At 54.6% G+C, this 26906-nt stretch overlaps 2 protein-coding genes across 12 annotated transcripts; one reads left to right on the forward strand and one right to left on the reverse strand.

Annotated features, from left to right (window-relative positions):
• Window positions 1–190: 190 nt before the first annotated feature.
• Window positions 191–3101, forward strand: METTL7B (methyltransferase like 7B). The gene is made up of 2 exons (XM_040232856.1): window positions 191–1007; window positions 2335–3101. The coding sequence occupies exons 1-2, from the start codon at window positions 510–512 to the stop codon at window positions 2569–2571; spliced, it is 735 nt and encodes a 244-aa protein (XP_040088790.1). The 5' UTR covers window positions 191–509; the 3' UTR covers window positions 2572–3101.
• Window positions 3062–26641, reverse strand: ITGA7 (integrin subunit alpha 7). Of its 11 annotated transcripts, XM_040232850.1 has the most exons (27): window positions 26186–26641; window positions 21581–21708; window positions 21401–21480; window positions 20076–20331; window positions 19442–19573; window positions 19092–19211; window positions 18057–18264; window positions 17777–17970; window positions 17315–17403; window positions 17084–17211; window positions 16856–16951; window positions 16654–16715; window positions 16358–16527; window positions 15802–15951; window positions 15025–15140; window positions 13749–13941; window positions 12844–12924; window positions 12658–12737; window positions 12444–12518; window positions 12190–12292; window positions 9537–9713; window positions 9215–9346; window positions 6440–6553; window positions 6129–6227; window positions 5906–6031; window positions 4817–4929; window positions 3062–3777 (listed from the first exon to the last, which is right to left on the reverse strand). In XM_040232850.1, the coding sequence occupies exons 1-27, from the start codon at window positions 26389–26391 to the stop codon at window positions 3717–3719; spliced, it is 3489 nt and encodes a 1162-aa protein (XP_040088784.1). In that variant the 5' UTR covers window positions 26392–26641; the 3' UTR covers window positions 3062–3716. The 11 variants fall into 11 exon arrangements, with proteins under 11 accessions (XP_040088784.1, XP_040088788.1, XP_040088781.1 ...); XM_040232854.1 differs by lacking the exon at window positions 19442–19573; XM_040232847.1 differs by lacking the exon at window positions 4817–4929 and having other exon boundaries at window positions 5906–6227; window positions 17777–17817; window positions 17905–17970.
• Window positions 26642–26906: the final 265 nt, after the last annotated feature.

Genomic DNA, 26906 nt, shown 5'->3' on the forward strand with positions numbered 1-26906 from the left:
GGCAGAGGCCTAACTGGTTACAGTTTACAAAGCCCTGGGGGTGTTCCAGGGGCACTCAACCAGAATCCCCAGCTTACATAAACTGAGCAGAACCTGAGGCCAGGACATGCCTATGAGTCAGCTCTGCCTTGGCATTTGGCCCCCCGAAGCTGTGATCTGAGATGGAGCTCCCTTCCCCCTCCCCACAGCCCTCTGAGATGACTACACACACCAACCTCTTCAACCTGGCAGAGCGTCCCAGAACTCAGGACACACCAGCACCACCTGTTTCTTCGCCCCCGCTTTATTATGCCCCTATGTAACAAAATTTGTTAAAGAGCCTGTGGGACTTTGGGATTGCTGCTCTCTGCAGGAATTCAAACATCCACTGAACCCCAGCAGAGAGGAAACTGCCAATTAGGAAACGGAGCAAAGTCCTCTTGCAAGGCGAAAGGAGACTCGCACGCAGGTCAGCGGCAGCAGAGACCGGCCAGTCTCCCCAGGGAAGCTCCACTCAGGGCCAGGCTGCCATGGACGTCCTGGTCCGACTCCTGCAGCTGCTGGTGTTTCTCCTGACCCTCCCCTTGCACCTCATGGCTCTACTGGGTTTCTGGGAGCCCCTGTGCAAGACCTATTTCCCCTACCTGATGGCCGTGCTGACGGTCAAGAGCAACCGAGTGATGGAGAGCAAGAAACGGGAACTCTTCAGCCAGATAAAGGGGCTGGCAGGTACCTCGGGGAAGGTGGCCTTGCTGGAGCTGGGCTGCGGCACCGGTGCCAACTTCCAGTTCTACCCAGCTGGCTGCAAGATCACCTGCCTGGACCCCAATCCTCACTTCGAGAAGTTCCTGACAAAGAGCATGGCCGAGAACAGGCATCTCGAGTATGAACGGTTTGTGGTGGCTTTCGGAGAGGACATGAGACAACTGGCCGATGGCTCCATGGACGTGGTGGTCAGCACCTTGGTGCTGTGCTCAGTGGAGAGTCCAAAGAGAGTCCTGCAGGAAGTTCGGAGAGTTCTGAGGCCGGTGAGCAGAAAGGGAAGGATCTGGACGTGGAGCAGCAATGTAGCATCGGCCACCCCAGAGTCCAGGGCACCAGGATGGGGTATCTCGTGTACCAGAACATGAGTCACCCATCCCCAACTGCTTTTGATCAGGAGATATGACCAGGGCCTGGATGGGGCAGGATAGAGTGCTGTAGAAGTACACAGCAGAGCCCGAACAAAGTGGGGGCAGATCTGTGAAGGACATTTAGGGACATGGTGTTTAAATTGAGACCCGAGGGATTAAGCAGGGGGTGGAGAGAGTATGGGAAACAAAAACGCGTTCTAGGTAAAGATGTTAGGAGACGTGGAATCCGTAACAGGACTTCCGTAGTAGCTCAGATGGTAAAGAATCTACCTGCCTACCAGAAGATCCGAATTCGATCTCTGGGTCAGGAAGATCCCCTGGAGAAGGGAATGGCTACCCACCCAGGTATTCTTGCCTGGAGAATTCCATAGACAGAGGAGCCTAGCGGGCTTCAGTCCATGAGGCCACAAAAAGTCGGACACGACTGAGCAACTAACACACAGAATCCATAAGACTGGGAACCGGACGTGGAGAGAAAGGAGTTTAGGATGGTTTCCAGGTTTCTGGCATAAATGACTAGTGGAGGGAGTGAAGGGGGGTAGAGGGAAGTGCCATCTGCAAGAAAGGAGAAACCTGTTCTGAACTTATGAGGTCTGAGGTGCTATGGAGACAGCCAGGCAAGAGACACAGAGGCAGCTGGATGTCTAGATCTGTAGGTCAGCAAAAGATGTAGGCTGGAGCTTTAGATTTGGAAGTCTTCAGCTTGTAACTGGTAAATTCCAAGCATAGGGGTGAGATCACCGAGGGAGGGTACAGTGAGGAGGGAAGAGCTGGAGGAGCTCTTGCTTAATAAGGAGCCCAAGTGCAAAGTGTCCCTGGGATGCTGGCTGAGATGTCCGGAACACAGGCATCTGGGTCTCTGGGAGGGCTCTGGGAGGGCTCTAGGGGAACGTCTTTGTGTCCAGTGAGGTCTGTGCCTCTGGTTCTCCACCTCCCCATCTGTCTGCCCACAGCTAAGCTGTCCTGGTCATGGTTTAAAGATCTCTCTCCAGGCAACCCCCTGGGTCACCGGAGGCTTTTCACATTGGCTTCAAGTAGACGGGTAGGAGTCAAGGGAGACAGAGAAAGTCAAGAGCAGGATGCTGTCTGCTCCCTAAACTCATACACTGGCACCTCCCACACCACCAGGAGGCTCTGACTGGGCTTGGTCAGCGGGATGGCATGAGGTCAGAGGAAGGCTGCAGAGTGGAGCAGGTAGGTGACGAGCTCTCTTCTCTCACAGGGAGGAGTGTTCTTTTTCTGGGAGCATGTGGCGGAGCCGCTTGGAAGCTGGGCCTTCCTGTGGCAGCAAGTTTTAGAGCCCACGTGGAGGCACATTGGGGACGGCTGCCGCCTCACCAGAGAGACCTGGAGAGATCTGGAGAATGCCCAGTTCTCTGAACTCCAAGTGGAACAACACCCCCCTCCCATCAAGTGGTTACCTGTAGGGCCCCACATCATGGGAAAGGCAGTGAAATAACCCGTCCCCGAATCCTGCTTCCAGTCGGTCAGTCGGACGATCCCACCTACCCAAGTCTCCCTTCTCCTAAGAGGGATCCAGGCAGACCGAAACCATCCCCCGCCACCCCAATCTCTCCTCCCCCCATGTCTGCTGGGGAGACATCTAACTTCAACCCTTCTTCAGTGAAAAAGCTCCATTCCCACCCTTACCACAGGGAGAAGAGAGTTATACTCTGTCATCTCCTCAACTGCAAAGCCATGCACTGGGTCTCCCAATTTTTTCCCACCCACCCTTAGGACCCCTCCCCATCCCTTCCCCGTGGTTCCCCTCCCCTGCTTCTATGACTACACCCAAGTGCCCACTGGATGTGATCACAAACGTCAGCAAAGTCCCTGCCAGGCCCCTGCGCCCCCTCCCACCACCACCTGAGCTGTGGGGATGCAGAGAGAACAGGCCTCTCTGGAGACCCTGGGCATGAGGAAGCAGTACTCAGCATAAAAGACAGAGGTTTTGTCCTCAAATATTTTTTAATAAATAGACAAAATCCACTACATTGATGCTGCAAACTAGGGTCAGAGGAGAGGGGAAGCTAGGGAGAGAAGAGCCCCTGAGTCAGCAACGTAACCTCCTCCCCACCCTCTGGGCTTAAGGCACTTTCGGGAGACAGGTCCTCGGGGTCCCATTATACAGACTGAGTGGGAAAGGGAGGGACTAGAGTCCCTTCTCCCCACTTTTGAATCGGGACACCGCTGTCCTTCTCACCCTCCCCCACGACCCATCCCTGATTTACCCCCTCTCATCTCACAGCATCATAAGGGGAAGTTTTGCGGGGAGGTGGTCCTCATGGGGGGCAGAGATCTGTGCCCCAGAGGAAAGAGATCCTGCCAAATCTGGATGGGACACCAGCAACCCCAGTCTACCCTCGTCATCCCCAGGAGCCATCTCTGGAGAAGGGGTGCAAGGGGCCTATGGGCCAGGCCAGGGTGGAGAAGGCTAGGCTGTGCCTGGCACCGGGTGCCCATCAGAGCCCAGCTCTGGGTGCCCATCCCCAGCCAGGATGGGGTGGGCGTCTGGGCCCTCCCGCCGGGGGCTGCCCCAGTTGTTCCTCAGGATGGTGCCCGTCTTCTCCTCCTTGAACTGCTGCCGGTCTTCCCGCGGGATCTTCACCGCATGGTACTGGGGTATGGTGGCTTCGGGGTACCGCGCTCGCTTGAAGAATCCCATCTGGAAGAACAGCAGGCCAGACATGAGGAGCCTGTGGGGCTGGGGTCCCTGGAGCACAGGCCCAGCACAGCCTGGTTGCTGTCCCACTATCCCTGGGACAGAAAGAACCAACGGCGGCCTGCGCCAGAAGCAGCCCGCACAGGTGCCACCATCGTGGCTGGGTTCCCCCGGTCCTCATGCACAGCAAGAGAAAGACCAGGAGGGGCCTGAGCTGCAGGACCAAGGATATCTCCCTTGGCGCCTGAAACAGGGGTTGAAGGTAGAACTTCAGGACCGCTGTCCCAAAGATTTCAACACCCCTAAGCTTTTTAAGAGACGAAACAGCATCCCTGAGAAGACAAACAAGATCTAAGGGAAAACGTGACTCCCTAGACTCCTGCAAGATCTAAGAGGGGTTGAAGGTAGAACTTCAGGACCACTGTCCCAAAGATTTCAACACCCCTAAGCTTTTTAAGAGACGCAACAGCATCCCTGAGAAGACAAACGAGATCTAAGGGAAAACGTGACTTCTTAGACTCCCACAAATTCCAGAATGAGTCTTCTCAAGCCTCATGCACACAGTGCCTGGCTACTGGGCAGCATCTCCCTTAGGGGGGCCCTCTCCTCTGTGGCCACCCCCGCTAAGTCATGAGCATGCTGGCCCTTACATACCAAGATGGAAGTGTTCCCCTTGCACACTCACACTCAAGACTTCCCAGGACTCTGACATGCTGGACTGCATGGCACCTCCTTGCACTTGTGTCTCTGCACTCTCATGCCCAAAACAAGGCATGCAGGGCACCTCCCAGCACTCCCCACATGCTCACACTCCAGGAGCCCACCCAACCCGGCACATGCCTCAGGCTGGGTTATGCTCACCCTTATAACCTCACCCTACTAGTTACCTCCCACCCCAGTTCCTGGAACTCACACCACCCTCATGCAATCTCCTTTCTTCACTTTGCACATTCCTGAATGCTGGGAGCTTGACTTACACACACATACCTACTCCCTGACACATACAAATCTGGACACACACATGCTCACACCCAACAATTACCCCACAGTCCCTGGACCCCCAGCTTCCACAGCTGAGGGCTGCACAGCCAGCCGGGCCCGGTGATAGTTGGTGGGAAAAGATGAGCTCTGGCTGCTCCGACGGAAGAAGCCACACTGGGATGTAAGGGAGGAGGGGAGCAGAGGAGGTGGAGGATGGGAAGGCTGAGGAAGGATGGGGACCCCTATCTCTGCTTTGTCCCCCTTCCATGGTAGTGAGAAGGAGAGATCTTGGATCCAGTTTCTCAAAGGCCTCAATCTCCCTGAAGAATGGCAAGGTTCCCAACAGTCTGGATACCCAGAGGCCTGATGATACACATTTGCCAGAGGCTGTGCCTGGTCTGTGATTGGTCCTGGGGAGGAGGGCAGCTCTCCGGAGGGGCCCCAGGGCATGTGTGGTTCCACCTGGCTCAGATGTGGCATGTGTTTCGGGGGATGGCCGCTGATGATGGACGTGATTCTCGGTATTGACATATACATGTGTGTGCTCTTATGTGGAACCCCGGATGCACACATGATTCTGGCTACGCTGTGTGAGCAAGAATGGTTCCATGTAGAGCCTGGTATGTGGCAGCTCAGAGTTCAGTCCTAGAGACAGTTCCCTGGAGGCAGTTCTCCACACTGGTTGGCTTTCTTGGGCCTGGCTTTCTTCCCAGCCTTAGCCACCATGCTCTAGTTAAATCAGACCACACTTCCCTGCCTCCATGACTTTCCCCTCCCATGGTCTTCTGAAAGGCCCAGACCCACATTCCATTTCCCACATCCAGATCCTATTACTCTTCTAAGGCCCCTCCAGGGCCACCTGCTCTCAAGCTTTCCCTCCCCTGAATTCCCACTGTGCTTTCTTGACTCAGTCCGCTGCCTCATCCTGGATGACAAGGCTCCCCTCCCTGGCTCGACTACAAAAGCCCTGAGAACAAGATCTACATCTGACTTATCCCTGAAACATCCAGGGCCTGATAGAGATGTTGGCACACGTGGGTAAGTGCTCAACACAGATGTGCTCAGTAAATGGGACAGTGGGTGCAAAAACCACACCACAGCCTGACAGGGGAGCCCCACCACCAGCAGCACCACCCTCCCCAAGCCTCACCTTCCACATGAGCAGCACCAGCAGCGCCAATACCAGCAGCCCGGCTAGTACAGCCAACAGGATGACCCACCAGGGGACTCCTTCTGCCGCCACAGCCGCTGGGTCGAGGTACACCATCACCGGGATCTGGGGAGGGAGGGGCGAAGGGCGCAAGGGGTGGAGCAACTGGAGAGACGAGCTCCCCTGGCCGCACCACCCGTGAACCTTGCGCCGGGCAGCTCACCACCGTGGAAGCATCTCTGAGCAGCAAGTTCTTGATGGAGGATTTCACGGTGATGTTGGCCCGAACAATCACTTCCAGAGACTTCACAGCTGAGTACTCCTAAGGGAGCAGGGAAACAGAACCTCCTCCTAATGCCCCATGCCTCCACCTCCCCCCAGCTCCTGAAGCTGGAAATGGAATGGCGCCCAACACAGAGGGTGTTTCTGCCTGCCTCGAGTTGAGAGCATGCTGCCTTTGGACCGGGAGGAAGGAGAAGGAAAAGTGGGTCCCAGAGGGGCTACTGGGGAAGAGAAGCCCAGCTGTGCTCTCACCTCCAGGAAGGTGCTGTTCCAGAGGCGGCCCCAGACGTGCAGCACAGCCGCGCGGTCAAAGCTGTAGAGAGGGCAGCTGAACACCACGCAGTTGGCCGTGCCCCGGGCGCAGTCCTGAGGACCAGGACAGGCAGGGCTCTGAGCTGCTTGGCCCCGCCCCGCCAAGCTGCCCAGGGCCCAGCAACCCTCACAAATGTGGTCACACAGACACAGTCTGCTCAGAGCCTCCCCTCAATCCCTCTAGGAAACCCCCCTTTACCCCAGCTCTTCAGTATCTCTCCTGTTTTCCTTTCCTGACTTTAAACTCTCCTCCTCCAAGAAGTTTTCCCAAACTAACCCTGTGGTCTAGAATAGCAGCCTACCCCAAATCTGGGCTATTTGGCTTTGAAATGCATGGGGAGCAGAGAGGAGATCTCTTGACAGCAGCAGGCAGAGTAGCTTCCCCAATAGATGCATATGTTACCTAATGATGACCTCATTTATTGAGCACCTACTGTCTGCAAGATATTTATCTCATTTAAATTCACAACTGTCCTGCAAGGTGCAGATTATTATAATCCCCATTTTTCAAACTAGGAAATTAAAGTTTAAAGAATCTAGTGACCAGTCTCAGATCACACAGCTAGCAAAGCTGCTGGAGCAGATACTTGAACCCAGGTCCAGAGTGGGCAAAGTTGCACTCCTCTGCAAAGCCCAAACTCACTGAAGGAAGATGTGGCTGCCCCAGGAGCTGCTAAGGGGACAGGGGACTGAGACACTGCTCCTTCCAGGTCTGACCTAAATCCATTTGGTCCAATCTCACCTAATGGACCATCTGCCTAAAAACTAATGTTCTATTCATCACACTTCCCGTACAGAAGAATGGCTTTGAGAGTGTTTGAATTCTCTGCATCAGCCCTTATTTTGCCACTGTAGAGTAATTCAAGAATCCTTTGTCAATTTGTCTAAAAGTCATTTTAAGTAAAAGAATCCATTTCAAAATGTTTTTAAGATTTTTTTTTGATGTGGACCATTTTTGAAGTCTTCACTGAATTTGTTACAATATTGATTCTGCTTTATATTTTGTTTTTTTGGCCAAGAGGCATGTGGGATCTTAGCTCCTCCACCAGTGACTGAACCCGCACCTCCTGCATTGGAAGGCAAAGAACCCCTGGACTGCCAGGGAAGTCTCCCATTTCAAAGTACTTATCAAGAAGGGTGGCCTTGGGACTTCCCTGGTGGTCCAGTGGTTAAGACTCCATGCTTCCCATACAGGGGACGTGGGTTCGATCCCTGGTTGGGAAACTAGGATCTCACATGCCACTGCTGCTGCTAAGTCACACCAGTCGTGTCCGACTCTGTGCAACCCCATAGACGGCAGCCCACCAGGATCCCCCATCCCTGGGATTCTCCAGGCAAGAACGCTGGAGTGGGTTGCCATTCCCTTCTCCAAAGCGTAAAAGAAGTGAAAGTGAAGTCACTCAATCGTGTCCGACTCTTCACGATGCCATGGACTGTAGCCCACCAAGCCCCTCCGTCCATGGGATTTTCCAGGCAAGAGTACTGGAGTGGGTTGCCATTTCCTTCTCCATCACATGCCACAGGGCACCAGAAAAAAGATAAAAGATAGCATTTCAGTAGAAATCAGTCACCTGGAGAAAGCAAGACTATCCATGTAACAAAGAAACAGCAATTACACGAGTTCATACTACCCCCGGGGGGCTTCCTTGGTGGCTCAGACAATAAAGAATCCGCTTGCAATGCAGGAGACTCGAGTTCGACCACTGGGTCTGGAAGATCCTTTGGAGAAGAGAATGGCAACCCATTCCAGTATTCTTGCCTGGAGAATCCCTTGGACAGAGGAGTCTGGTGGGCTATCGTCCATGTGATCACAAAGAGTCGGACATGACTGAACGACTAAGCACACACATATTACTCTTCTGAAGCTTCCTGCCATGCTTTCAAGGGGGCCAGGGAAGCTAAGGGCCCCCAGGAAGGATGGACTGTGGCAGGGGAACTTTCTCCCAGACAGATACCACCAGAGTCGCCCAACTGCTGCCCTCCCCCTGCAAAGGTCTCTTTGCCTGTTTTTGCCTCTGTTGCCCATCCTTCCGTATGTAGGAGTCACCTTTTTGCCACCAAGCCAAGCACCGCCCTGATCTGTCCCCCGCCCCCACTCCCAACTCTCACTGCCAGCGCCATCCTAGAACGGACAGCACAGAGCCTGTGCTAAGCTGCTCAGTGAGTCCATTCAGGAACATAACTACGTGAAACAAGTAGGAAAAGGGGAGGCCAAACTGCCTGAAAAGGAAAAACTTAATGAATCACCTAAATATACTATCAAGTTAATTATTAGAACTTTTAAAAACCTTTTTGACATGGTGTTTTTAACATGGTGAAAACTATGTCAAATTCCCTTATGCAAACTGACTTTTTGTCCTAAAAGAATTCAAAAGAACTACAAAGAGACGTCAGAGGTGGCTAAAACCATCCCACCCCCTCTAAAATGTGACCTTCCATTTAGGCAGGGAAAACTGTCTGCACAGGGAACCAGCTGTAGCTAAGTGCCCTGGTCTCTAGTGAACACCTGGCGGGTGTTGGGGAAGCTGGGGTGGCGGCAGCTGCCCCCCAGGTGTGACGTGTCCGGTCAACTTGCCCCAGGTACCTGACCATCATACCTCGCCACAGGCCACCCCCTACCCTGAAGCTCCAGGCCCTCCCCCTTGCCCCCACCCTCTGTCATACGCCCTCCCCTCGCCCACCATCCTGGCTGAACCACGTTAGCCCTGTCCTCACCAGGGTGATGTTTTTCTTCTTCTCAGCAGAGGACACTGGCCACCAGGACGTGCTGGGCTCCGGCTGCTCTCGAGGTTCCTGCGACTCCGGTGGCCCCAGCTCCCGCCTCCTCCTGTCCCTGCTGTCCACATCCTGAGGCGGGGGAGGGGGCCCAGTGAGGGTCCCTCCAAACGCAGCAAGGAGAGATGGCACCTCTTCCCCAGCGGCTTCCTCCACAGGGCCCCAGCCCCAGGGCAGCCTTCGCAAAGTTTGAACCCCACACCCACCACCTCCACACCCCCACCCTGCTTCAGCAGCCCCACCCACCTCGCCTGAGCCTCACCAGTTGGAGGATGTTGGGCCTGGGGGAACAGAGCCCCCTCTGCCCGGACCCCTGCCCGCCTTCCAGCTCCACCCGCATGGGGTACAGCAACCACTTCCCGTTGGCAATCTCATGGGGCCACATGATGTTGAGGAAGGCCGAGCCCAGGGTGTTGAGCGACTGGCCTTGGTTGGAAACCTGTGGGCACAAGAGAGTGTGAAGTAGTAGTGTTAGTCGTCAGTCATGTCCGACTCTTTGCGACCCCACGGACTGCAGCCTGCCAGGCTCCTCTGTCCAAGGGCTTCTCCAGGCAAGAATATTGGAGTGGACTGCCATTTCCTTCTCCAGAGGATCTTCCTGACCCAGGGATCAAACTTGGGTCTCTGGCATTGCAGGCAGACTCTTTATCATCTGAGCTACAGGGAAGTCCCTTGATACTGTAGAAAATTAAATATATTTTATATCATTTTGTAATGACATAGCCTTACAATTTTCACACACCTCTAAGAATATCTAAGACTAAAATTCCACTATAAGCCAATTGGATTACCAAGCGAGGAAGAATATTCTTTGTTTACTGCTACATTGACTTCACTTCTGTGTGATTGTGAAGCCTGAAAGTGATACAGACGTGACTATTCAACCTTTCCCTGAAGGTTGGTAACCTGGAGGGCAAGGGTATCCAGAGCATTGTGTAACTTTACTTGATCTCTGATTCCTACTGTGAACTGCAACCCACTAGCAGTTTACTATTTAGCGGAATCAATTTTACCGGTTGCAATCAGCATTTGAAAAAAAATAAATAGAATAAAATAAAATAAACACCTGGTTATATCACATGCAGTAAGGAAGGAGTGTTCTATAAAACTTTTATTTATGTTAGATATATACATGTTTGGGCTTCCCTGGTGGCTCAGATGGTAAAGAATCCACCTGCAATACAGGAGACCTGGGTTCAATCCCTGGGTTGGGAAGATCCCTTGGAAGAGGGCACGGCAACCCACTCCTATATTCTTGCCAGGAGAATCCCCATGGGCAGAGGAGCCTGGGGGGCTACAGTCCATGGGGTCACAAAGATTTGGACATGACTGAGCAACTAAACACATATACATGTTTACTAGAAAATGATATAAAATGTAGAATACCCTAAAGATGCTTAAAAATAGCTGCATTATAGAACAATATATAGAAAAAATCGTGAATAAATCAATAAGGACACTCTCATATAGTGTGCGGAGAAGGCGATGGCACCCCACTCTAGTACTCTTGCCTGGAAAATCCCATGGACAGAGGAGCCTGGTAGGCTGTGATCCATGGGGTTGCGAAGAGTCAGACACGACTGAGTGACTTCCCTTTCACTTTTCACTTTCATGCATTGGAGAAGGAAATGGTACCCCACTCCAGTGTTCTTGCCTGGAGAATCCCAGGGACGGGGGAGCCTGGTGGGCTGCCGTCTATGGGGTCACACAGAGTCGGACACGACTGAAGTGACTTAGCAGTAGCAGTAGCGGTAGCATATAGTGTGATTCTTTAATAACATGAGTTCACAGATCAGTAGAGACTTGAAATGCTCTTGAAGAGCTAAAACGTGAAGTCTCCTAGAAAACCCTGGATCACAGTTTTTATGTGAAAGTGAAAGTTGCTCAGTCATGTCCAACTCTCTGCTGTTCCATGGACTGAATACTCTAGGCCAGAGTACTGGAGTGGGTAGCCTTTCCCTTCTCCAGGGGATCTTCCCAACCCAGGGATTGAACCCAGGTCTCCCTCATTGCAGGCGGATTCTTTACCAGCTGAGCCACTAAGGAAACCCAGTTTTTATATACTTTACCCAAAAAATTTCCATACCCACAAACCCAAAATGTTTTATACATGATTTAGTGGATTCATAGACATGGTAAATTCAATCTAGAATTGTTAAGAACTCCTGCTTTAAATATTTTAAGCGCCTAAAATTTCCTTAGAAAGTAGTAGAATCTCCCTGTCCTTATGGGGAAGCAAAACTCTAGACCTAAAGATTCTGAATGTACTTATGTAAGTAAATGCAAATTTTTATTCTAATCTAATATTTTGCTAAATTCTAGACAGGTACACGAACAGTTCAAAGGACAGAATGACATAATCCTAATACACAGAACTTTGAATTCTAATGTACCGACAAGGAGAGAATCGTAGAGGGTCCACTGGGAGCTGGTACTTTTTGACATAACAGAATCAAAGGGTGGGTTCTAAACCCATGAGATGGAGGAGACAAGGCTGCAGGGAAAGCTCAGGAAGCATAACTTCCACAAAGACTCAGGATCCTAATTCACACACCATTCCCTGCCCACCAAAAATCTGGGAAAACCTGGAGATGTCCCTGGGAGGTGTGGCGAGGCCCCGGGCAAGCAGGGAAGGGTTCTGGGAAGAGGCACTAGCCCTCCCCCAACGTCCCCATCCCCCAGCAGATGGCCCTGTGCTCTCACAGTGAGATGAGACATTCAGTCAGGAATGAGCAGGAAATGGTCAGCTGAGGCTGCAACACAAATACCTGCCCGCAGTCAAGGCCCAGGAGCTAGGGGAGGCCTCAGGCTCGCTGGACCACCAGGAGCCAGATGGGAGAAGAGCCACAGCCCCTGGAACACGTCTCAGCATCTCTTCTGTGCCAAGAAGGGAGAGACCTCACCAGGACACTCACCGTGACCTCGTACTTGACCTTGCTGCCCACATCCCGCTCAGACTGCATTGCACTCTCTCCCCGTACCACACCGGAGAAGAAGAGCTGCTGGGGAATGGCCACCCTGGCGAGGAGGGGTTAAAACAGGGGCTGAGGAGGGCTGGGGTTTGATGGAGGGTCAGGAAGGTCAGGCCAGTGAGGCAGAACCCAAGCCTGGGTCTGGAACTGGCAGTGCCCACCCCTCCCGTGGAGGTGCCCACCCAGGCAGGGCTTACCCCGTGATGGACAGCGGCAGCTCAATGAAGACACGGGCACGGGCCAAGACTGGATGCAGCTCCTGCTCGCTGATGCTGGTGAGTGGTGGGGGCAGGTGTGGGCAGCGAGCCCAGGCACCACCCCAAGCGGTCACAGGCAGACAGCAGAGCCCCTTCCAGGTGGACTTCCAGCCAACGGCCCCCACTGTCACCCACCCTGGACCCCCAGCCTTACGTGGCCAACAGCAGCTCCACCTCCAGCTCTGTGGTTTCAATGGTGATCCCCGAGGTGCTAAGGATGAGGTAGAAGGTGACCTAGACCAGGAGTGCAGCAAGATGAGAGTCTGGAAGGGTGAGGGGCTTGAAGAGGGGCCAGGGGTTAGAGAGCCACTTGGACAGGGATAAGGGCAGCTGTGGCAACCTGGGCGCCTCTCTTCATGGGGTTCCCCAGCTCACACTCGACATGGGAGGCATTCTCATCAGACAGGCACAGCGGCTTCTCCTGGAGTGGAGAGAAAAGGAGAGGTCAGCTGGGGTAACCGAAGCCCCCAAGACCTCACTTCTGAGAAAGCAAATTCTTAGGTAGGTTGATGAGTTTGGGGCCCTGGAGGAGGAGAAAGAGACAAACTTTTTTTTCTACATTGCTTTGTCTTAGTCACATAAGGCTTAAACTCTGAGTTGTTATGACAACAATCTTTAAGACTAACTTTTGTGAAAGTGAAAGTGAAGTCACTCAGTCTTGTCCGACTCTTTGCAACCCTGTGGACTGTGGCCTACTAGGCTTCTCTGTCCCTGGGATTTTCCAGGCAAGAGTAGGGAGTGGGTCACCTTTTCCTTCTCCAGGGGATCTTCCCGACCCAGGGATCGAACCCGGGTCTCCCTCAGATGCTTTATCCTCTGAGCCACCAGGGAAGCCCCCAGCTAATGATTACACAACAAAACAATGCATCTTGCTCAAGGATCTGTTTTTCCTTAAGCTCTGTATCAGTGATTATATAACGACAATTTATCTTGTCCGAGGATGTTTTTCTCCTTTTTAACAAGAACCTTCTGACTAATCTTATTAATTTAAGATGTATGTTGTGGGAACTGGTCTGGTAAAAGCCTTGATTAGACTAGGGAGGGGCCTAGTCTATCCCATGCCCCTTCTGATGTCTATGTCAGAAGCTTTCTCTGTCCTTTCTCACTGTAATAAAACTTCTGCCACACAAAAGCTCTGAGTGATCAAGCCTGATCCCTGGTCCCAAAGCTAAATCTTCTTTAGAGGTCACGAATCCGACATCGTTCACTGTAAGCTATCACTGCCACTCTGCCCCAGGTCCTCACCACAGGGTCCAGGCCCCGGACTCCCGAGTAGTGTAGAGCGGCAGGGAGGGTGACCAGGAGCTGGGCTTCATGAGCATCATCCCCATCAGCCTGGGGCTGGGCTGGGTCCGAGGGTAGATTGGTGACCTTCAGCTCCAGACCGATGACTGGCTGCCCACTCAGAGCAAACAAGGCTGTTGTCCCATCCGCATCCCTGCAGGACCAGATCCCAGTTGCTCTAAGACCTGAACACCTGCCCAGCCTCTCCCTCCCGCCCCCTCCCACAATGCATGGGATTCGCCTCCACCCTCTGAACCTCTCCCTCCACCTGGGCCTCCCTAATCTCCACACACTCAAGAAAGAGTCAAGACTGGAGTCAGGGACTTCCCTCGTGGTCCAGTGGCTAAGACTCCAAGCTCCTAATGCAGGGGGCCTGAGTTTAATCCCTGGTCAAAGAACTAGATCCCACATGCTGCAACTGAGATCCAGCACAGCCAAATAAATAAAAATTTAGGGGGCTTCCCTGGTGGCTCAGTGGTAAAGAATCCACGTACCAACGCAGGAGACATGGGTTTGATCCCTGATCTGGAAAGATCCCACATGCTGCAAAGCACCTAAGCCAGTGGGCCACAACTATTGAGCCTGTGCTCTAGAGCCCGGAAGCCTCAGCTACTGAAGCCTGCATGCCCTAGAGCCCATGATCTGCAACAAGAGAAGCCACCATGATGAGAAGCCTGCGCACCGCGATTAGAGAGCAGCCCCGGGCTCACCCCAGCTAGAGACAGTCTGTGTGCAGCAATGACAACCCAGCACAGCCAAAAACAAATAATAAAATTTAAAGAAAAAAAGCACTGAGTGGTTAGCACTTCAGTATATAACATAAAAATTAAAATTAAAAAAAAACATTAAAAAAAAGAAAGACTGGGAGTCAGGGAACCACCCTCCTGGTCCCCAGTCCGCCGCTTACTGACCTTGGGCAGGTAACTAAACCTCTCTAGGCTTCCAAGTGGAACTGATAGTAATTCCTACCTCGTGGGTTGTGAAGACTGAACAGTGAGGTGTATGTGAACTATATAATTTCAAAAATATGATGAAGGATTATTCTTCCCTGCCAGGTGAGCTGCTATGGGCCCGTCACCACCCTCATCCTGCAAACTTCCGAGCTGTCTGCAGGCCCTCCTCACCTTCCACCCTCCCCTCTGCAGGTTCAGGCCCCTCCGAGCCCTCCCCAGGGGACTTCCTCGGGTACTTTGAACTTTTGCCTTCCCACCCCATCTGCTCCCTCACTCCCCCTCACATGGGCAGAGGCTGAAACTCCGTGTCACTGACGCGGGCGCAGAACCGGGCATGGACCAGCTGCAGATTGCTCTGGCAGATCTTGTCTTCACCACAGCCTTGCTTCAGGAAGTGGATCTGGGGGGAGATTTGAAGAGGGGGTCCTTCTCAGGGAAAGAATGTGTCGCCAAGGCATGTGGCAGGGTAGGGGACCAGAGGAGTAAACAACCTGGATTCAACTTGCAGATCTGCTGCTTGCCAGCTGTGTGATATTGAGCTGGTCTCTTAACCACTCTGAGCTGTGTCCTCATCAGTAAAATGATGTGAATCACAGTAAAGTGATTACCAGGCCATGGCAGAGGCCAGAAGGCTAGTCCACAGCAAGGACACATTTCCTCGGCCTTTCTTGTGTGTAACCAAGTCCCAGACTTAGAAGGTGAAGAGAAGGGAAGAGCATCACTTTTGGACTGGCCATAATAACCATGCATGGAGCTCCCCTGTCCTCCTCCAGCAGACCAGGTTAGAGATGACCTAAGGACCTTCGAGGCCACATTTGAACACGGCAGACCCCCAGCACCATGGACGTCTGAAAGACTGCCTGACCCCCCTGACTAGGAACACATGATCATCTAGGCCATTTTACATCTGGGGCCCACCTGTCACAGCATCTTGAGATATGAGGAATGACTAGGGTAGCATGGGAAAGGATTCTGCAGGCTATGAATGAGTGTCACTGGCAAGGGACCATGATATCTATTCCTCCCATTTTTTCCTGGGCTCAGCCAGAGCACATGCTCACCTCTGTCCGCTGGGTGCTGGGCTGGTGGGCGTTGAGGATGGGGGCCACCGGGGGCAGCCCCTGACCAGGAGCCTGTCGTCGGAGCCGAGGGGTCTGGAGACCATAGGACAGGGTCACGACGATGGCCCGAAGCTTGTCTTTGACATTCTCCTGGGGAGGGAAAAGAGAGGGGTGGATGCAAGAACCACCCCCCAGGCCCCAGCCCCACCCAAAGCCCCAGCCAGACCTAGGACAGATCTTGAAGCCTGGAAAGAGGCTCTGGGAGATGAAGAAGGGAGATGGGGAGCTAAGCTAGAGAAGGGAGAAAAGCCAGGACTCAGGGCTTTGAGGACCACGCAAGGAGATGGGCTTGCCATCACCATCTCCAGGGAGAAGAGACTTGACAGGAGACGCAAGAAGGCAGCAGGTAAGAGAGAGGCCAGCCCAAAAGGGGGCCATCCCAAAAGTGGAGATTTTAGACTGAGGTGTGAGTGTGTTAGGGAAGAAGCTGAGAGGAATCCAGAAAAAGAGATGATGCGATGACAATGACCCTCAGAGGCCAAGGGTCAGCATCCACCTGAAGCTGGAGCATGGTGTCTCCACAGACTCGGTCATGCTGGTGTTTCAGCCACACGGTGCCTGAGGACTGGTGCTTGGGGTCATCGGGGCCACGGCTCAGGAAGGTCACACGGGGCACCTGGCCCCGGAGTCTCCGGTCTGTGTCCCCATCTAACATGTAATCCAGGGCTGTGGCAGGTGGGAGAGGAGGAGCCAGTGAGCTGGGGTGGGGGCAGCTCCAATGGGCCCTTCTCTGCACCCCGGAGTGACCCACCCTGAAACCCAATGCAGTGGGCGTGGAGGGGCCTTACTCACCCACAGTAGGGCTATAGCTGCTGGGCGATGCGACATAGCTGAAACAGACCCTTAGGTCCATGCTGTGGGGGCAAATGTAAGGTTGATAGGCCAAGGCCCCTCCCCCACTCTGCCCACTCCTGCCCCAGCCCCAAACTGGGCAGACAGAGGAGAACTAGACTCTGGAGGCTCCCCTCCACCCTCCCCTCGGATCCCGCCTCACCAGACCAAGTGGCCATTGGCACAGTTGGGCTGTTCTAGGTCGATGGCTCGTGGAAGAATAGAGACCTCGTGGGAGACATGGAGGACAGGCCTGGCCCTGGAGAACGGGGAGTCCAGAGCACAGGATACATGAGAACGTCAGGCTGGGAAAGGAGAAAGGCCGAAGACCTGGCTCTGCAGAGGGGCTCCGGCCTCGGGAGGGTGAGGGCAATGGGGATGGAGGACTCACCTGAAGAGCACAGCAGTGTCATCCAGGGAACCCACCAGCAAGTCTGGATAGTGGTTCCCATCCACATCCAGGCCACCCGACAGGGAGTAGCCAAAGCTCTTTATGCCCACGGCCTCGCCTTCCAACACCTGCAGGACCAGACCGTCAGCCCCCCACCCATCATCCCCAGCCTCTGCCTCCCCCATCCTCTGCTGCCGGGCCCCCTGGGTCCACCCACACCCCTCCCCTCACCTGGGAAGGCTTGGTGACAACCCCCAGACTGTTCCCATGGTAGATAAAGACCTTCCCGTCCCCATCGAAGGGAGCCCCGACAGCAAGGTCTGCAGGCATGGGAGAAAAGCAATCAGACCTGAGGGTGAGGGTGAGGAGGCGCGAGGTCCAGGCCCCAACTGTCCTTCAGACACTCAGCTCCAAACCCTGTTTTCTATTTTATTGAGAGGCTACTAAGTCCTGGACACCTTGCATGTGTCATCACTAATCTCTCAACTACTCTCGGCATCTATCACTAGCTCAGAAAGGGCATACTTGCCCAGGGCCACAAAGCTGGTAAATAGTAAAGCTCAGACAGGAGCCCAGGTTGCTCCTCTCCCTGAGTCCTCAGAGGACCTTGCCCTTGACCTCAGAGGCCTTTCCCCGCCTACCTCCCCACGCCCTCTCTCCTCATCCCTCAGCCTCTCCCATTCCCAGTCACACCTGGGAAGCCGTCTTGATTGAGGTCCCCCAGGACTGCCAGGCTGATCCCAAACATGGAGTCAGGGGAGCCGCAGAGCCGGAGAGGGGCGACCCCGGCCCAGTGACCCCCCTCGTTCATGTACACATACACGGCACCCCCCAGTTCTTCTTGGCGCTCGAAGAAGTAGGGGGCACCAACTACCAGGTCTGTCCAGCTATGGAGATAGGGAGGTAGGAGGAGGAGTCAGGAGGAGAGGCCAGAGGCCCCTCCCAGCCCCAGCCTCTCCTCCCTCACTCTCACCCATCATTGTTGAGATCAGCCACAGCCAGCGAGTAGCCAAAGCCGGAGGTCAGGCGCTCCCCGGACAGCGTCACTTCAGGCACCAGGCGACTGGCACTGTCTTTGCGTAGAATGACCACAGCACCCTTGTGGTTGGCACGGGGGGCCCCTGCCACAAAGCTCAGCTCCTCAGCTCGCATCAGTCCCTTCCCCGAGTCGATGGAGAAACCTGGATGGGGGTAACTCACCGGTGAGTTCTCCCCCACCAGACTCCCAGCCAGAGTGGGTCTAAGTTCCCCCACCCTGCCCCACCCCACAGGCTAGAGCCTAAAGGTGGAGGTGCCCCCCAGGGTATCTCCATCGCAGCTGGACCACTCCTCTGCCCCTCCAGACACCCGGCGGTCCTCCCCATCCGGAGACTGGAGCTGGGCACGAGACACGGGATGGGGTAGCCTTGGGGACTGGGGAGGAAGGAGGAAGGTGATGGCTGGGAGGCCAGGCAGCTGGGCAGCATCAGGAGCTGGGCCAGGGTGCCCCCATGATTCCCCGAAACTGCTCTCCCCTCGGCATGCCCAGGAGCCCCCCATCCCTCCAATGCACGTCACTCCTGGCAGGGAGAGGAAGTTTCCACATGGACAGGAGGGTAGGAAACAAGGGGGAAATGGGAAAGAGCTGGAGTCACCAAACATCCCCCAGGCCTGGTTTCTTCCCCTTCGGCAGAACAATGCGGATGAGACTAGAAGAGGAACGTACCAACACATCTCGACCTTTCTCCGCACACACCCGCCATCCACCCCTCAGGTCCAGCCTCCTTCCTTCCCACTACAGCCTCAGCCCACCTGGATCTTCCTCCATGGAGACCCCTGTTTATAGCCCTCTAGGCTATCACCCCCGGGGCCTCTTCACCGTGGGCCTGGCCACCGGGCTCAGCTTTTCTCTGCAATTTGGGCCAAATGGGTGTTTCTCTGGGTAGGTGTTGGGGGGTAGGGCAGGAGAGGCAGGGAGGCCAGGCCAAGCCCCCAGGGCCCAGGGGGAAGTGGAGGGGAGCTTACAAACCTAAGTAGCTATTCAGAGCCAAGTCGCCGGCCAGTCCTGGGAGCCGGTCAGCAGGGTCCAAAGTTTTATACACCAGCTGGTCAGGGTCTGAGCTATCAATGTTGGTCACAAAGAGCAACCCTGCGAGGGCGGGGCGGGGAGACACCAGGGCAGGGACATCCAGAGGACGGGCCAGAGAGTGCAGACAGAGGCAGAGAGAACAGCAAGAAGGCAGAAGAGGGAGAGGGAGAAAGAGGGCGAGCGAGACAGAGAGACCAGAGAGACAGAGACAGAAGGGTGGGAGTGTGGAGGGGGGACAAGAGAGAGGAGCAGAGGGTTAGAGTGGCTCTGGGCCGGGGAGGGGTCCCTACCAAAGTAGCTGTTGGCAGGGACCGGGATGAGGCGGGGGTCCTGCTCCTTCTCACCCCCCGCCTCGTAGGGCCCGTCGTCCAGATGTGCCAGGTCCGCTGAGCCCTGCACACAGAGCTCCACCCTGGCCGTGCCTGCAAGGACAGACCCGTTAGTGCCCAGGGTGGGGAGTGGAGACCGCCCACAGGCCTGGGCGCTCGTTAGGCACCCAGGGAAGCCCCTCCTCTCCTCTCCAGCCCCATCTCCACCCCCTTCCCAGTCCAAGCTGCCTGGGGTCTCTCTCTACCCCTGGACGTGGCATCACACTCACCACGTGTCAGCCCGGCCAGCGGCAGCGTGCGGAGATGGGAATGGGAGTGATGAGGTGTGGGCTGGCGTGTTGGAGCATGCAGGCCCCGGTTGGGCATGTGGGGGCTCAGGCCAGCATGCTGCAGAACTCTCGGCCATGCGGAGGACAGGAAACTGATGGCCCCAGTCGTGTGCGTGCCGGCGAGACGCGGTGGGAGGCGTGGCGGGGCCCCAGGGCTCCGTGGCGGTGAACTCGCAGGCATGCTTGGCCACATGCTGCCCCCAACCCCCTCTCTGAGGTACTGGGACATTTTGGTTCCCTTCTCCCCTCTCCGGGGAGTGACTCACCCTTCCAGTTATAGGTTCCTGGAGCCCCAAAAAGGAGATAGTGGCTGTCAGGGGAGAAGGCAGCCGCCGTGCCCTGCTGGCAGAAGCCGAACTGTTCGTGGCCCTGGGGGCGTCCCTCACAGAACTTCCACTCCCCACCATCCAGCTCATCTCGGATGGCCAGGTCCTGGCTTAGAACAAAGCAGCGGCCGATCACATCCCTCGTCTCCAGGATCTGGTCTACACGCTGCCGCGCCTCGTATCGGTGTGCACAGGTCTGTGGGAGGAAAGCAGATTTGGTCACTCCACTGTGAGGGCCAGGACCCTGCTTGAGCCACACTGCCCATGTGCAGGAATTTGGCAGATGCTGCTTCGAGTGCATATACACACACATGCATGCACGTGCACACACACACGCCTCTGCCAGCATCACTTGGGTACCACCTCCCAGCCTAGCATTAGGCAGGTATATAGAATACATTACCCCCATCCCTGCCTTCTCTGAACCCACTTCTTTGCCCTGGCAGCAAGAAGTCCTTGCTCTACATTCTCCCCTGGCACCCACAGCATGACTCGGCCACAGAACTCATGCCTCCTTGATCCCGCCAGATGGGACTGTCCACAGCATGCCCAGCTTGGTCCTCTTCCTGAACCTGAGAGCCACCACCTCGTCTGCAAATAATTCCCTCCATCTCCACTCTCCTAATTCCCTCCATCTCCACTCTCCAAGTATTGCTTATTCTGGAAATCCAGACTCAAATAACCCCCACCTGCAGTAGTCTTCACTCTCCACTCCTCCTTTGAACTGGTATAGACTGGGGACCACACCACTCACCTAGCCTTAACCATATTCTGCCCCAAAGGGACTTGTATTATCATGTTTGTGCATGTGTGATGAGAATCTCTGTAACTATGCAGGAGGCTCTCTGAGGCATGGACCAGGCTTTTCCCTGTGTTTACATGTCCTCTCTCAGTTCAATACCTGATACTTAAAAGGTTCTCAGTAAATTTAACACATGGCTGGGTGGATTAACTGTTAGATATTTTTAAATTTATAAAGACAGAACCATGCCTCACACCTGTTTACATCTCTCAGAAGTCATCAGAAGCAGAAAATCATATCATACTGCCAACCTGAGTTCTGTAAGCACATCTGTGTGTATGCACACACCATACATACACACACTCAACACCCTTGCAAAGCGTCACAAGAAGTGGTACCCACTGCCATGATATTACTGTTACAGAGTCAAACTGTTTTTCCCTCTTTTTAAAAACAAAATTTCATGCTCTTTTTCTATAAAATTGGTAAATATCAAAAGTCAAAAAAAAGATATGGTACTCACAACAATCTTGCCCCCAGGCCCCTGGCTCCGAACACTGACTCCCAGCCACTGGTTCTCCTTACTCTCCTTCTGCACATCAGCTGGTGGCAGGATACTAGGAATCAGGGGAGGAAAGAGGAGGCCAAGTCCTCCCCTCCCCTCCTCACACGTCCCCCCATCCCAGCCCCACAGAGCCCTCACCTCCCTGGTCGATGTCCACTCTGTAGCAGTCAGTCTCTTCCAGGCTCAGGGGGCAAGCGAAGAGACCTCCAGTGCGATTTGCCTGCTGCCCTGGCAGGGCCAGAGCCTGGGGAGCGCCCACCAGCAGCCTGCACGATGGAGGAGGGGCAGGAACTAGTGGCCAGTGCCCTCCACCTCCCAGAGCCACCCAGGCCCAACTCCGCGGTACCAGGCAGAGTGTTGAAGGACTAAGGCAAAGGGCCAAAAGTCAGCTTTCCCACGTCCGGGTACGGGCAAATTCATACACGTGGCCACGCAATCATTACATTACGTATGCGCATACTATCTGGGTGAGGGACCGCATAACAGTAGATACACACACACACACTGGCAACCTGAGCAGCCTGGCCCGTACTGCTGATTTGAAAGAACCGCCTGTTCCCAGCACCTGTTCCTGACCAAGCCTTCCTACCCCCACCCCCACTCCCTGGCCCCATCTCCGAGCTCTGCCCTCCTCCCCAACCCCAGCTCAGTTGAAACCTTCCCAGAAATGCCAAGAATGCTGGAAGCAAAAGTAACAGAACCATGAGGTGGCCTAGAGACCAGCTTCCGGGGCCAAACGAGAGAATACATGTGGGTCCCACTCCCTCACTCCCTATAGGGGATCCATCAAAACCCAGCACCCAGCAACCCTGCCAGCCCAAGATTCTATCAGTCACTTGAACTGGCATAGAAGTGGAGGCCAGTTTCTCATTCTGTCTCCAGTCCCAGCCCCGTTAGCCCCCTACATCCTGAATCCCCTTTTATCCTTCCTGCAGCTCCCCATGTCCATTTCCCCATTCCTCCCCACCCTGCCCCCGTCCAGCTTTCTCTCCTACCTCCCCCTCAGACTCTTTCCCAGCGACAACGTTCTTGGCAGGACAATTTTCCATGATCACAGCCAAGGCTTCTTCCCCAGGGAGGACTGTGCTGGGAATGGAGGCTGCCTGGGTCCCCTGGGGGGCCAGACCCTCAGGCCAGGAGTGAAGGAGAGGATGAGGCAAGGTGATGGGCACCTGGCTGGCTGCAAGGATCCTCTCTTCACAGAAGGAGACTCAAAAATGTCGGCAAGACGAACCTCTAGGCCTCTCTCCCCAACTCATTTACTCCATCTCCCCTACTGGGGCATGGGGCGATATGGCAGACAGGCATCTGTGGGGCGCTGTGCCAGTTCTGATGGGCACAGAGCCACTCTCCCTTCCCACAACTCCTCCTCGTCTCCGAGCAGCTGTCATCCTGCGTCAGAGCCAATGTCACGAGAGGAGGGTGGGGAGAAGAAGGGGAGACGGCATACACCGGGCATATGTTAACAACTATTTATTGAGAATCTATCATCTGAAAGAGGAGGGCATGGCAACCCACTCCAGTATTCTTGCCTGGAGAATCCCATGTACAGAGGAGCCTGATGGGCTATAGTCCATGTGGTTGCAAGAGTCGGACACGAACGAAGTGACTTAGCACAGCACACACATCATCTGCCAAGCCCTGTGTCAGACACTGGTGAGACAAGGAAATAATATTTATTCATCACCTACTATGAATCAGGCCCTAGCTAGATGCCAGGGATATGAGGAACTAAGATTTATGACTCTACTAAGTGCCGAGCACCAAGCTAGGCATGTTACCTGCATTATCTCATTTAATCTTCATGACAGTCCTATGTAAGGATTCTTTGCTTATCTTTCAGATGAGGAGACTCACTCAGAGACATTGGTAGCACAAAGGAATTCAAACCCACATCTGCTTAATTCCAATATCCATACCTTTTCCACCCAATGACTATGACTGACCACCTTCAGAAAAGGAAGAGGGAGATGGGGAGAGGAGGGTACTCCGAGCAGAAAAAGAAACTAGGTGGCCTGGCTAACCTCCAGACAAGTCCGTGGTGCCCCCATCTGTAAACACAGAGATGGTGAGCCCTTGGAGGACCCAGGCTGCTTCATTCATTTTTGCATTTGCCCCATAGGAGGCATCAAGCTGTGTTTGCTGGACCTACATGTCATGCAGACTCACAGAGACACACAGTGTATCAGTTGGTCGGCGCAGAACTAAGTATCAAGAGAGGCTAACAGTCCACGTTCAATGCTCACATCTCCCCTGGAGGTCACAAGTAGGGAGTTGAAAGAAGGGGAGGGGTCCATACAGAGGAAAGAAGCTGAGTGCATAGCTATACCCAGCCCCTCTCTTGATGGAGAACAGACCAGACCATCCTGCCTGGAACAAGATTTCCTACACACAGCCTCTCCATTCCCTCCACCTCTGCCCCAGCCACACACTCTTTCTTGGCTTCATCCCACGATCCCCAGCCACCCCAGACCTCTGGACAAACAGTAGCCACAGTTGCAGCCACTGTAGAGAGAAAGGCAGCTAGGAGCAAGGGACTGTCTGGGAGGCTGGCTAAGTGGAGGTGAAGGAGTAGCCTTTGCACCTCTTAATTTCCCATTCACTCCAGGCTGTGACCCAAGTCCAGCCCTCTCTGACTCTCTCAATCTGGGTGGCCCTCTGGGGAGGGTGCTTGGCCTGGAAGGTTGGCTCAGCCCTGGGGGTGCTCCGGCCAAGCCTTTGGATCCAGGCTCACTGTAAGGCACTAAAGCTATGCTCCAGCTCTGTGGATCACCATAAAAGAAAAAAGGTACCAACACTTTCGTACCACCCACACTGAACCTTGTGCTATGCTCAGAATTTTACATATGTTAACAAACCTTTCAATATCCACAATTACTCTATCTGGTGGCTTTCCAGATGGCGTTGGTGATAAAGAATCTGTCTGCCAACGCAGGATAGGCAAGAGACATGGGTTTGATGCCTGGGTCAGGAAGATCCCGTGGAAGAGGAAATGGCAACCCACTCCAGTATCCTCGCCTGGGAAATCTCATGGACAGAGAAGCTGGTGAGCTACAGTCCATGGGGCCACAAAGAGTCGGACATAACTGAGCAACTCAGCACACACACACATAGTCTATTTGGTAGAACCATTGCTGGTATTACAGTTGATGGAAACAAATGAGGCTGAAACCACAGAAGGCTGAACTTCAAAGTCTCATTCCTGGGCCAGACTGAAAGACATCCAAATGGATGAGGTTTTTCGATCAGAGAGTGGTGGGGACAACTATCTGCAACCCCAAAGCCAAGGACTTAGCCAGGGTATCCCACCCCTCACGTGCCACCAGACAGCAGAGCACCCCTTGCTGGAGCAAGAGCAGGGTGAGGGGGTGAGCAGGCCCCTCTGGGAATGCCCCCAGCTTGGCTCTGGGAGACAGAATCAGGGGCCACCTCCAGGGACAAGGGGGAAATGACAAGAGACCATTAAAAATAACCTAGAATTTGCCTGGAAATAGCTCAGAGACTTCAGCATGTCCTAAAAAGGCCTCCAGTCCTGGAACTCTGGCAGATGGGGGGAGGGGGGGAGGAAGGGAGACAGAAAAGAGGGAGGAAGAGGATAGCAGACGGAAGAAGAGATAAAGTCAGTAGCTTTCCATTGCTCCCAAAGAGTGGGGGATCTCTGACCCTGCTCCCTGATGACAGAGATAATGGAAAAAGAAGATCAGAGCTAGCCCCTTTTCCCTGAGCCAGGGAAGAGAAATGAGCTCTCGTCCCTTCCCTCTGCCCCTAGGCCAATAGCAGAGGGGAGGAGATGGTCCCAGTGGACAGCACTGATCCCAGTAATGGACATTGACTGTGGCTTAGGCACTAGCCGAGGAGAGAAAAGTCCCCTGGCAGGAAGGGGTGGGCCGCTTTCTCTTTCCTGCCTGTCTTTTTAAAATCTCACACAGAGATGGGGCCAATAGTACAGGAATCATGATAGTCACAGTCCCCACACACGAATCTATCTTTCTCCCACGGGTCCTGAACTGATTAGAAAATAACCAGAATTGTCCTCTGCCCCTCACCCCTCCCTGTCTCCCCCTACTGCTGAGATTCTTGGAGCTGGATATCTCCTGAGGAGGAGGAAGGGGAACAGCCTGGCCAGCATCCCCTCTAGATCTCTCACTACTGTTGCTGCTGCTACAACTTTGGGGAGCTCTGATTTCTGCCACCCTCTATCTCTAAACTACCTAGTACAGAGTGCCAAACCCTCCCAACCTCCCTCTAGTTTTGAGCCACAGAAGCTCAGATCTCTCCTGGCCTCCCAGAGTCCTGCTGCTCTCATTCCCTCCCATGGCAATGCCCTCGCAGGAAGTTATTTCTGGAGTCTACCCTCTATCCCTCCCATGGTACCCTCAGTCTCTCTGTCCTCTCCTTCACCTGTCCTAAACAAAGGTGAATTGCTCCCTCCCTGAGGGTGTTCAGCCTCCTAAAGAAGGAGGGGAGCCACAGGCCCTGGGACTGGAACAAGGATGCAAGTTGGGGTGAAAAGCGAAAGGGGATAGCTCCCAGCCAAGACTAGACTCTTGCTCTCCAACTCATCCCCAAAGCAAGATCGCCTGGGTCTCAGATCCAAGGCAGACAAGGCTTCAGGCTGGGGCGTGGGATATCTGGGGGCAGCCTGAGTCTTGATAAGGTTGGAAGATTGAGACATGGGGCGGAAGAACGGGGTGGGCATCTGTGGCTCGGGCGCTGGGATTCTGGGCGGGTGCGGTGACTCACCAGCTCTGGGGTCGCGGCTGCAACTGCCGGTGCAGAGCCACCGAGAAGCCAAAGAGGCTCCCCGGCTCGCCCTCCTTGCGCAGGGCGCCCATCACGTCCAGATTGAAGGCGGCAGCCCCTGGGAAGAGCAGTCCGGCGAGCAGGGAGCCGAAAAGGTAACAAATCCCAGGGGTCCCCCAAGGATCGCGGCCCGGAGTTCCCGCCATGGGGCAACCCCTTGCTCGCGCTCCTGGCAAGGGCAAGGAAATATACTGGCGCCCCGAATCTCAGATCTCCCGAGGAGGATCTCTGGTCTCCGAGTCTCGCTGGTCCTTCAGGAGGTCCTCCCAGTCTTCCACCTCGCTGCCCCTCTACCCCTCTCCCGCCGCCCCAGCACCGGCCAGCACGACCGCAGCGGCCGCAGCCCCTAGTCTCCCCGCGGCTCCCGCCTCCGCTCCCACCGGCGCCGCCCCGGCCCCGCCCTCGCCCCGCCCCCCGGCCCGCGGCAGGTGGAGGCCGCCCGGAGTCGCGGAGGGATGCCCAGGAGGGCGGCTCCGGGAAGGAGCAGGCCTTGCTCCCCACGTACCCCGAGCCGCACCCCAGCGCCGGCGCCGCCCCCGCCAGTGCTCTCCCCTTCCCCCCTAACTCCATCCCTAGCCAGCGAGTGATGGAGGCGGCGCCTGGGAATGGGGTAGGAGAATTACGGATAGAAAGGGGTCGAAAAGAGAAGGGGCGAGGGGGG

The sequence above is a fragment of the Oryx dammah genome, unplaced genomic scaffold (genome assembly GCF_014754425.2).
Source record: "Oryx dammah isolate SB20612 unplaced genomic scaffold, SCBI_Odam_1.1 HiC_scaffold_29, whole genome shotgun sequence".
NCBI classification, from domain to species: domain Eukaryota; kingdom Metazoa; phylum Chordata; class Mammalia; order Artiodactyla; family Bovidae; genus Oryx; species Oryx dammah.

Bases quoted from the DNA above. Each gene is read 5' to 3' on its own strand.
- METTL7B (XM_040232856.1), top strand. From the start codon at position 510: ATGGACGTCCTGGTCCGACTCCTGCAGCTGCTGGTGTTTCTCCTGACC. The intron at 1,008-2,334 runs GTGAGCAGAAAG...CTTCTCTCACAG, and splicing joins TTCGGAGAGTTCTGAGGCCG to GGAGGAGTGTTCTTTTTCTG.
- ITGA7 (XM_040232844.1), bottom strand. From the start codon at position 26,391: ATGGCGGGAACTCCGGGCCGCGATCCTTGGGGGACCCCTGGGATTTGT. The intron at 17,404-17,776 runs GTGTGACTGGGA...CCATGCCTGCAG, and splicing joins CAATCAAGACGGCTTCCCAG to ACCTTGCTGTCGGGGCTCCC. The intron at 17,212-17,314 runs GTGAGGGGAGGG...CTGGTCCTGCAG, and splicing joins TTGTCACCAAGCCTTCCCAG to GTGTTGGAAGGCGAGGCCGT.